This window comes from Apteryx mantelli, chromosome 26, assembly GCF_036417845.1.
Source record: "Apteryx mantelli isolate bAptMan1 chromosome 26, bAptMan1.hap1, whole genome shotgun sequence".
Lineage (NCBI taxonomy): Eukaryota > Metazoa > Chordata > Aves > Apterygiformes > Apterygidae > Apteryx > Apteryx mantelli.
The window spans coordinates 5,352,531-5,364,665 of NC_090003.1; the positions used below are offsets into that span (position 1 = coordinate 5,352,531).

Here is a 12,135-nt window from a genome sequence, read left to right on the forward strand (position 1 = left end):
CAGCAAGAAACATGCTATGCAGTAAATGCACATTTTTTTATGCTGACTTATATGTCTAAGATAAGGGGTGAAGAAGGTGTTACCATAGCAGTATCCTATTCAACCAATATGTTCATCAGTTCATTTCACCCAACAAGGGACACCAAGGTTTGATTTTGTTCTGCTGTGGTCACCACGCACTTGGTTCATGTACTGCACTGCCACTGGCTCTCTGAACACTGCTACAGGCCAGCAACAGCTCAAAAATAACTGGTGCTACTATTAAGCTGTAAAAAACCCTGCATATACAGGACAGCGTTTTGTGCTACCTATTCAACCATCCTTTTGCATAATCATTCCTGATTCCGTATATTGAGGCAATCTGTAATTAAACTAGATGGATGCTTCAGCAGAAAAAGGGTTTTAAAGACGCTTAATCCCCCAGCTACAACTTGACTTTCAGTCTTTCTGGTCCTCTCCGGAGCTCTCTGTAAAGGGTTTTAGAAGCCTGCTCTCCAAAAAATACTCCCTGTTGCAACACATGCATACCATTAAGGCAAACTGGACAGTCTAAAAAGTTTCAGCCAGTAAACCAGTAGCACTATCAGTGTAAGAAGTAGCTCTCGGCATCCTAGAACAGAGTTTGTAGGAGGGGACAAGGCTGTCTGAAGTCGGGACCTGAGGGATGACCGAAATAGTGATTACCTTATGCATTCAATCACCAGTGTGAGGACAGATTGTTAACTAAGAAACCGTACAAAAATAGTTGGAAGGAGGTCAGATCTCGCATAGCAAAAGATTAACAAAGGAATAATACTAAAGCTAGGATATGCAGATTTTATGTATGGAATAGTAACCTGTAACACTAAACAATGATAATTCCTAGATATGGATTTATGAAACTCATTGAGAACATCGATGGTTTACTAAAAAAAAAAAAAGCCAAAACCAAACACATCTAGTTTCATTCAAGGACAGAAAAGTCCCCATTTTGAGGTATAGGCTAAATACAAACCGATCAAGCTTCGCAAGAAACTTTTCTTATAGACAGATCAGATTATAAATTGCAATCTTGCCCTTTACAGTGATGTAGTCAAAAAGGTCACTATTGCCAGCAAGACAATCAGTTACATGGAATTAAAAGTGTGCTACAGTAAGGCAATGCCTAGATCTTTCTGATTTCTGTAAAGTTACCATAAACCTGAAGAGGTAGTTAGGAAGGAAGATCTCAAGGAAAGGTTTTTAAAAAATACCCCTTTATGCAAATGCTCCAATACCAAGATGAAAAAAAAAGTTCTTCACAAGCAGTTTTAAAAACATCTGGCAAGAATCAGTCTGCTCTATCTCTAGAGAAGCAAAATTAGAAGAAAATTACTCCATTCCCACTTCAGCTGGTTAAATATAGCTTATCGGGGTCTCAGAGTATGACTAGCATCACATTCAAGAGATTGATTTAGAGGGACATTACTCTATTTCATTTTATTTTGTGCATCCACAAAGCAAAATTCAGAACTTCCCTTGCCACGCTATTCCTTCACACCACACTACACAAACTCTGCCTGTAAACCTTTAACTATAAAGGCTCAGAGCTTTAGAAGTATTTACTGCTCCACAGTGCTAAACAAGTCATAATATTTCATCACTATGATGCAAAACAGACTGCCCACAAACAGTAAAACTTTATCATGACAGTCCTATTCATATCCATCTCACAGCATTTGCTTACGGTCACTGTCGGAAATGTTTACTGAGCCAAATGGATCCTCAGTCAGACTCAACAACAGTATTTTTACGCATGTTATGTTTTTATACTATGCAGTTCAAAAAGAAAAGGGACAGATTCAGGCCATTCAACCATTAGCCAAAAAAAATCTGCAGGAGTTAGGTGTCCAAGAGCAACAGAAGCAACAATGAATTACAGTCATATTATCTTATTTTCCATTATATCAGGAAGACATCTTATCTCACCTTAGACTAAACAATGGCTTGGTAACTTGTTCCAACACTTATTTCCTACCACCAGAAATTTTACTCCAAGTTACCCAATTCCATGTGTCCAGCTTCCACTTGTATCTTAACTTTTTTTTTGGGGGGGGGGGGAGGGGCATATTAAAAAACCCTTTCTCTATTAAAAATATTTTGATGTTCAGAAAGTAAAATTAGAAGCTGGCCATTAACTAGGATAACAGTTTTGTTTATAACCTGTTATTGTGCAGTGCATTACAGTAAAAAAAAAAGCATAAGCAATTCTGTGCTCTGAGTGGATAATCAAAGCTGTGTTTCTTTAATAAGAAACTTCAGGGCAAATAAAGTTATATGGGAGCCGTTTTTGGTGATTACTTAATCTAAAGCAAGAATGAATAAACATGTACCAACATTTGTATCTTCAGTACAAGCTCAAACCTGCTGCCTGATTGCAGAGTCAGACCTTTAAGGAAGTGGAAGACTCAGTGCTCTATACATCCATACTGTTATTTGAAGGAGGAAGTAGTTGCAGAAGTTTGAGTCAAACAGGGAAAGCTTTTCCAAGATAACGTTATTATTTACTGACTTAATTTTGCATCAGGTTTATATTTCAGAAATAAGATTGTATAATCCTAAAAATATTACTCTCTGCTAAAAAGGTAGAATGGAACTGATCACAGTAGGGCCGTTCTGAGAAACAAGTTACTACAAGGAAACAAACATTGTCTCCACATAAGTATTACCATATAGGCAGTATTTTGCTTGTAGATTTTATTGATCATTCCTCTAACATTTATTTTCTAGTTTTGTTTACCTTGAAATAAGGAATACACATACCAATACTTTGACCTTAATTTCAAAAAAAGAGTTAATTACACTGGATGATCTCTGAAGTTTAGTAACTGGTCTACATGTGATTTTAGCAGTACCAGAATGTTACTGGTTTACAAGCAGCATACACTGACACTCGTAAGTAAATATGTAAATAAATTCAATATGAAATTATGTGGCAGTTAATTTTTTTCCATGAAGCTTCATCAAGGTTGGACTCAATGGCCTACTCTTAGTCTCTTGGCTTGCTTAACACAAAGCTCCAGTTTCCTTGAACAGCAGGTGCATGAAGAAGCAACAGCAGGGTCTAAAGGTGCTAAGCATAAAGAATGTGAAGCATAAAGCAAGCCTCAAGATACTACTAAGTCTGCCATACTGACCTAAAAATACAAAGCTCTAATTCAAACAAATTACAATTTAGTGAACTGGACAGAAGAGGAACATGGAATCTTACTGATTTAAGAAATCCTCAAAGTAACAAATCAAGCCAGAACAAAGAGAATTAAGACCACCAAGTATTTGGCAGCTCTTTCTTCATCCATAGGACAAAATACAAGAACTTCCCCTCACACATTCGTATCCTCAAACAGATAATGGAACAGCTGTTTGGAGCTGGAACTGTCCTTCGCTATAACACCTAAGAACAAGCTCTCAGCTGGAGCGAGTCTTCTGGGCATCCAAGCAGCTTAGAAGTTCACCATTAGCAATAACTGTATGATAAGAACGCTTCACAGTCTGAAGGAGGAGGGAGGGTTTTCCTGCATACTCAATACCTTGCCAGCGCCACAAGTAACTTAAGGCAGACACAGCCCTCAGAAGCTCCTACTTCCAAGTATGCTTTTACCAAAGTGTAACAGCATCTACACCCAGGCACCGCTTTCATTCTCGACTGGCAGACTTATGGCCCAGAGCTGGCAATACTGGTTACAGACATCTGTGCCGAAGTATGAGGGAGCGAAAGGAGAAACTGAGATCTCCAACACTGAAGATCTACAGTGTCACACACAGGACTAGAGGGGAGTACTTAATATCAGCAATATTCTCTCATTGTTCAAAAGGAAAAAGAAAGTCTGTACATTCCTTGGGGCAGGAACAATCTGACTGTACACTGCCACAGCACCGATACCAGAGGTGTCCTCCAAAAGGGGCTTCTGGAAGCTAAGGACCACATTACACTCAAATTCTCATGTGCAAGTGACAAAGCAAAGAATGCCTTATTTGGCATATTGCTCTAACAGTATTTTTGTTTTGCCAAATGTAATACTTTTGTTTAACAGATAGCTTTCGGTTTGTTATGACCTAGGTGTTTCCATTCCCCACCCCAGGCTATTTTAAGTTAACCTGATACTTTCAAAAAAATAAGCATGACCATATTTTCATTTCAAGTAAAAAAGTAGTATTTTTCTTCAACCCTTTTTTTAAATGCGTGCATACATTATCAATGAAGAACAGCACTAAGCATACTGCTTTGGACTTTCCCCCTCCCAAATGCATATTCTTATGAGTAAAGTTACAAAACAAATGGCAAGGGCACAAGGCCCCTGTATCCTTGCAGTGCTGTGCCATATTCCTGTATTCAAGTAGCTCCTTTATTAGGAATAAGAATGTTTCCAAAGCCTGGGCCTACAGAGACATCACTTTCAAGTATGGAGTGATTCAGCCAGATTGAAGTTTAAGGGAATTGTGCTCTATAATCATTAGCATTTTTTTGCTTCAGCCATAAACGCTCTCAATTCTTATGCTCTGTAGCTATTAAAGCATATGGGAAAAAGGGAATGATATTTCAGATGCCCTATAGATACGGACATGGTACTAATATGGGTGAAAATTAAGTGGTCTTATCCATCATTCATTCCTCGGCCTCTGACAAGAGTGGCAAGGAAGGTAGTCCCAGTGGTGCACATTGCGAAGGTGAATGAATGCCCATGTGAGCAAGGCCAAAAGTCAACCATCAGCTATAAAGTTTCAGGCGTCACTATGAGCACCACAAACCACCCTGTCACCTTCAAACTCAATCCACTTAAGTAACTGGCAGACAAGTTACCCTGACTGAAATATTCCCCTGCAGCAGCGGACTCTGTGGTGCTGAGATCAGGTCTGCAAGCTGATCGGCCAGGCAGAGGTCCGTGTCAGAACAGCACCCACATTTCCCTCAGTTTTGCAGAAGCTCTGACACCATTGTGAACAAGAAAATACTGCAAAACTGAAGTTTTAAATGAGTGGCTGTAAACTTAAAGTCCTCCCAAATTTATATTTAGCAGTGACAAGTCACTGATTACTTTATCTGTTCCCATATGGATCACAAAACCAGTAGCAACCATACCATCATTACACAAAACTGTAGAGCCAGAGTCCTCTATTTTATTCAGACATCCAGCCTAAAAAGGTTAAGCATTTTGCTAGCCCAGTAAAACAGATGCAAGTATAGCTTACACAGCTGTCATGTAACAAGCGTCTCAATGCATAAGGCAACACTACTACATTTTAGATGCACAAGTGTTTCTTGCATGTGATGGTGACAAGCAAGCAAAACTGTGCTCGTTACATTTTTTTTTTTTTTTTTTAATACTTGAAGAAATATCAGAACCATCGCTGCTCTCACAAATAGGCCCTCAATCAAAAGGAGAACCACCTACCCTCAGAGCAACCAATGGCTGCTGATCTACGACCTTCCTGAAACATTATCTAAACAGTCTGTTGCAGGCCCAAACATTTCCTAATAGCCACTTAGGTAACACTGCATCTTGCAGACTGCCTCTGCAGCTCCCTACAGACCTGCCATAAGGTTGGCATGCAGACAGCACAACCGAAATTAAAACTGCACCACGAAGGGCAAAAAAAAAATAAAAAATAAACCCACACAGCTTCAACATTTTGCTACATGCACCCCTGAGCCAGCAGATCCCCTGCTCAGTGCCCTCATGCACCGCACGAACAGCTGCGCAGCAAAGCTGACGTGATTACAAGGTTCTGAGGAACATGCAATAATAATGAAATGATTTCATAAACATTTCAGAAGTCACAAACAACAGCAAAAAATCATCATTGTTTAGGGGAGGCCAGAGTGATGTAGCCTACCTGCAGGGGCTGAATGGATCATCCATGACTATGACAGGCTCTTGTGGGTTTAGATGTATTCCTGAACCCTCTACTTAACAGCTAAAACTCTGCCTTTTCCACTCTACCAACTCAAAATGGAGGCACATGCAGTCTGAGAGACCTCAGAGAGCTTTCACTGAGCTTGTGCTATGACCTAAGCCTGCACGCAGAACGCAGAAACTTCGCCCTCGGACTGACAGGACTGAGCATGTGCTGTGACCCTCCCTCATCCACACACTGTCTTACAACGCAATCAATCTCAACCCTGCTGTTTCCGTAAATAAAGCACACTGAACAGACTCCGCAGCTTCTGCATACCAAGCTAGTGTGCAGGGAAGTGGGGCCTTCGCTAGGGGATCTGATACAGCCAACGCCTGGGAGCAGAGCAACGCAAAGTCTAGAGATTCTAGCGATTCCAGCGTTTCTTTTACATCTCCTCCAAGCAAAACACACTCGCAACAGCAGCGACAACAGAAAAAGCTTCCCCCCCCCCACCTAGTTTGTGTTTATTAAAAAAATAAAAAATAAAAAAATCTTGCTTAATTCTTACAGGCTCTCACAGATCCAAATGACAGGAGCTTCGCATTTTAATACACAATCTACTTGTCAGGAAATAAAGCAGCAAACGGATTCTCAAAATACTTATTTTATCTGTCACTATTTCAACACATAGGAAGGTTTAAAGGAGAAGACCAGTTCTCAGCAACAACGCCACTGCCGTTCACAAGCACCTGAGAGCACAGGGTGAACCCCGGCTGCGCCAAATTCGACTCACTGCTGTAGCTTCCTTCACCATAGCTGGTCTTTTGCTGTTTTTGTTTCCCATACAATTTAGAGCAAAATCCTTAGCTGCCTACATCTACGAGGGGAATATCCTTTCCTCCTACAGCATAAAATGCTTTCATTAGAAAACCTGCCTCCGCTTCACAGCAGTTGAGGTGCTTGAATTTACTGCTAAGTCAGAGAAGGAGGAAATATTTTCCAAATTTTGTAGCTGAAAAGACAGACGCAGACCAAGTAAAACAGCCACAACAAGGACAAGGTCCATCACAGAGCGGGGCCCGGAGCACCGCACCGAACGCGGCTCGCGCCGCCCCACAGCAAGGCCGCTCGCCTCCCCGCTGCCGTCGGCGCCGGGCCCCCCCGGAAGGGCAGCACCTCCGCAAAGGCGACTCGGCGGCGGCCAGGCGGACGGCGAACGCCGTCGCGCAAGCGGGAGCCGCAGAAACGGGCACCTTCCCCAAGCGGGTGAGCAAAGGCGCGCGAGTTTTTCAACACGCGCGCGTGGAGCCGAGAAGCAGCTTTACCGAGGTCCTGCCGTAATGCTAGTACTTTCCACCACACTGCTAGCCTGCACTCGGACATGGGACCGAGCCGACCCCGCAGGCAAACGGGCTTCAGGTGTGAAACGCTGGACTCGATACCACGTCGACTGCTGCTCCTCTCCGCTGCCATTAATAGGAACTTTACCATATCTTTAATCCACTCAGGATTATTTCCTGAATAAATTTATATAAAATTTTAACTGAAGAGTTTATGTAACAACTTGCATTTATTACACAATTTTATGACATTTCTTCCAAGATCACTATCTGTACTCATAGTTTACAAAACTGGAAAAGGGTGTGCACAGGGAGGGTGATTTTTCTACACAAGACATCTAAACCTTGTTCAATTGTATTAACTCAAACAAACAATGAAAGTGTGTTTAAATCCCAATTTTTATTATTTTATCTCTCATAGAACAGTGCTGTGAAAAATTCTATCATAACATATGTGGGTACATCTTTATATACCTTCGTTTACCATCATATCTTCAAGCTTCCTCACGGTCCAACCCATCCTCATACCCCACCCTTTTGGGAACTTTCAAAGTCTGGTTCCTTCACTGGCCCTGCAGCAATAATTCAAAAACAGCTGCCCAGCTTCTGCTGAAAATATCTGATGCTACTAAAACTCATTTATCTGAAGGAGCCATTCCCTAATATACAGGAAGGAGGCACTTGGTTCACAGTTTGGGTCTGTCAAAAAAGAAAAAACATGATAGAAGTTCCTGTATGTTAAAAAAAAAAAAAAAATCTAAGCATGGCTATGTGTTTATTTAAAAGTTCCAGGAACACAATGAAGTTTGATAAACTGCTTTAAAGAAAAAAAAACACACTTAACAATTCTGTTATTAAAATAATAACTGAACTCAAATGCAAGAGAGGAGGGCAACAGATTCAGAACAAGACTGATCAAATTCTCCCAGATGACACTAGTAAAGGATACCTACTCCAAACATGTTGCACCGCCTTTGCCAGCTGACTGCTTTCAAGTAAAAACACAAGCACAAAAGTATCTAGTCTTCATTTCAGCTGAACTCTCATCAAAATGCATTTCAAGCTGAAATGTATTTCAGTATCCCCCCCACCAACACACATACACTTTTTTTGGGGGGGGTAATTTCTGTTAAGTTAGATCCAGGCTGGTAAGACCATCAGTAAAGTAGAAGTTTCAGCTTCTGAAATGGTAGAGAAATCCCATAAATTAAAAATAGAATAACCACCACAACACCAAGAAACACCTTCCCACCCTCTCAACCATTCAGCAGAGTCACCAACATGAATGTGAAAAAAGGTTCTCAGCTTTTATGCTACCCTCTATTTCAGAGATAAGCTGAGACATGGACACATGGAAGTAATATGCTCCCAATGATTTTAGTAAGTGTGGTATCAGCCAGCAAGCAGAATCCAAGGAAGTTAAACATCCATTTCTCTAAATCCAGTTTGGTGTGGATTTTTTTTCATTTATTTTTAAGCAATCTGCTAATATCACTGCAAGGCACTTCAGCACCTTGGCAATACCTACTGACATGAAGTGAGGGTGCTCAGCAACTTCCATAATTGTTTCCCAAGTATACCACACAAGATGGCAGGATGAATATTTTTTTCAAACTGAATATAGCCTCCAAACAATACTTAAAATATAAATTTCAGTTATGAAATATAATTATTAGAACACTAGGAAACCACTCCGTCTTTGATAAAGCATGGGTCTCATCCTGCCATTTGTGAAACCCAAAGGTTTTAGTGGGATTCCATTGTCAGAGCAGTCCTTTCTCTGGAGAGAGATGCAAAATTCTCCCTTAACAGGGAGACCTGAGAATCCACTCGGCATGAGGGGGGAGGGGGAAAAAAAAAAAGTTATATTAATGTATAGGTGCTCTCTCACTCAGGTCCCCTTGACAATATATCCTTTACCTTGCAAAGACTTTGATTATTTTGAAGTACTCTGCATAGAATGAATGTTCTTTCTCAGATGGCTATAAGTTTAGTGGATATATTCCACACTCTTGAGAGCAAGGAACATATTTCAGCTCTACTTACTATCTTGATTAACACTCAATTCAAGGTGATAAAACCTCAGCATCTAGCTTTAAGATTAAGCTTTTATTCCACCATCAGAATTTTCTCAGTGATGTGCAATTTACTGAAGTATATCATGTAATCATTTACCAAAATTTGTAGAACAAAACCAGCTTGATATGCTCTGTAAAGAAAAAAATTAAAACCCACAAGCTCCACTATTTTGAGACCTCAGAATGATCAACAACCATGGTTGATATAGAAAATACAGGATAAAGCATGCCTTCCTTCAGCTCTGTGTGCTCCAAGAACAAAAGGGCTTCTGCCACCACACATCCACCACACCAGGGTTTGGGGTATTTGGGGGAGGAGGGGGGGTTGGGTTTCTTTTTTGTTGTTGTTATTTAAATAGAAGACATGAAAACATAAAAAACAGATTCCCAACACAGTGAGCTTCATTTAAGAATCCTGACAAAAAAAGACTTTTCTTCAGCAGTGGAGCAAGTTAAGACAAATATACAACTATCAATTCAGTATGGGTATCTTATACTGAACACAAATCAACACTCATCAACAAAAATATATCTTTCTGGATGCAATCCACAGCTCAAGAGTGTTTGGTCTAAGAATGTATCCTATCACACATTGCACATGGTAGCAGTTAGAACCTCATCTCCAACATGCTATTACTTCAAGCTACTACTTCCATATGAACAAAACACTACGCTAGAAAAACACATCAAGTTCGAGACTAAATTTTGTTTTTTAATGACAAATTGCTAACAGTTCAGCTTGGAATGTGTTTTACAGTACTTTTACTGCAAGCCAAATAGATCTGGAATTAGGCGGTCAAAGCGCGCATTGTAACGCAGTGCCAAATATACAAAACAAAATTAGTCAAGCAGTCTAAACTCAGCTCCTTTTTCTAAACCTCCCCTGCTCCTCAAGACAAAAAGCACAGACTGAAGAGCAAGCATTTAAAGAATATGAAGAAAAACACACATTTTGAAAGCTAGCTGTTCTGAGTAATTAGCTGACCACTTTAAGTGCTTCACTTTCTCATTTCATTGATCTTTCCAGGCTCAGTGATTTTCTAATAGCCAGAAGAATTAACAGCTGCTAATTCTATGCAGAAAGTAGGTTTAAAACTGCACTGATAACTTTGACCCACACAAATGGAATTTCACAGGAGAAGTCATCCATTAAACACAGAACTTGAACACTAATACAAACAGTTCGTTTAACACTCACTCCCTCAAAATTAAAGCACATTAAAGAAAAGTGACAAAGTTAAATATGGGGTCATGTATGATGTTGAATGCCAGCAAGGTATACCATGACAAACTTAATACATGCCTCACCTTATGAGATTGCTTCAACAAAACACAAATGTTACAAAAATGTTTTAATACGTTTCAAAAATAATATCAAATTTCATGCCTTTTTCCCACAGCTCAGCACTGTATAGTAGCAAAATCACCTCATAGGGACTTGCACTGACAACACTTGCCATGAATGTGGAAGTGTTGGACTGAACTGATTAAGGGAGCTCTACCTAGTCTGATATCCTGTCTCAAACATATGGCAGTTTAAGACACTTCAGAGTAAGGTACAGGAAACCTCATAAAAAGGCAATTACATAGTAATCTGCCCACACAGGGAGTTTCTTCCTAACTGCAAGCAGTTAGTGGTTGGCTATACCCTGAAGCATGAAGATTTGTATCTGTATTAAAACCTGTTTATCTACAGTGTAACAATGGATATATTTATTTTTTATATGCCTATCTAATCCCCACTTAAAATTGTGCTTGTTCTCCACAATATCTTTAGAAATCAAGTTTCACATGCTAATTATGTTTTCTGTATTGAAAGAAACAATACAACTTTCAGAGGGCACAGTCCTTGCTGAGCACTGCGATGAGTTATTAATCTTTTACTATTTACTAGTGCTCATAGAAATAGGCCCCTAGACAGCAAACTCTTCAAGTCTTAGCAAGAAACACAGCTAGAATTTGCAAAGCATTCTTTGTGTTTACAAAGCTATCCAAATGACAAAATAAAAGTTAGTGTTTGGACTTTTAAAATAATGAAGATACAGTCTAGTATCAGCTTTGCTTTGTGAAGACAGCTGATAAAAAGTGGTTGGACAACCCTGCAGCAGATTCAAAGAACTCTATGAAATGAAAGAGCATGTTGAACATACCTTCTTCAAACATGCATTCATTTCAAAGTTCTTTCTGTGCATCTACTTTGCTTTAGCCAATGAAGCATAAAGTAGGAACTGTTGATAAAGGAGCCCATACAGGCATTTACACATGAAAGCATGAACTTGCACATTCCTAAGAAATTAAACAGAAAGTCTGTGTCAATAAAATTTCAACATTGCTTACTAGAAGATATGTATGATGTGTGTAAGAATTATTTTAAGGAGTGTGCATTTAACCAGTGAGGCAGTTAAGAATTCCTGCTAATGTTTGAAACCTTAAAAAAAAGAAAGAAAAAACACAGTTCTGAAAACCTACTTTAAAGTAGTACATTATTTACCCAGAAATGCAACTGAATGTCATCACTCACTGTAGAAGTTTGTCATCTACTGTTAGTGTTTCTTTTATACATACTCAGCCAGAACATGTAAGCTTCTCTCTCACATTCCCTCCTACCCCCCTTTCTATCAGAATCATACTTGATTTTAACTTCTCTTCCCTTTGACAGTTTTCCTGTTCTTACAGGCTCATATCTGTGGTAAAGCTTGTCTTTAAAAGTCACTTCACTTACCTTGTCTCTGGATTATAGCCCAGTATGTAGAAAAATGAATCCACTCGGGCTTTAAACTCTCTAGCAGCAAATATGTCAGAGAAATGGGAGATATTACACTTCCCTCTGAAAGAAAGAGGGAAAATGGTATTAGAATTCT

The 12,135-nt window shown here is 39.7% G+C and overlaps 1 protein-coding gene across 2 annotated transcripts in view; it reads right to left on the minus strand.

Moving 5' to 3' along the window:
* The window catches only part of RERE (arginine-glutamic acid dipeptide repeats), a 174,220-nt gene that overhangs the window by 111,417 nt on the left and 50,668 nt on the right, over window positions 1–12,135 (minus strand). For both annotated transcript variants that reach the window (XM_067310840.1, XM_067310839.1), the window contains exon 5: window positions 11,997–12,101. In XM_067310840.1, coding sequence (XP_067166941.1) covers window positions 11,997–12,101 — 105 coding nt within the window. The remainder of the gene's footprint in view (window positions 1–11,996; window positions 12,102–12,135) is intronic.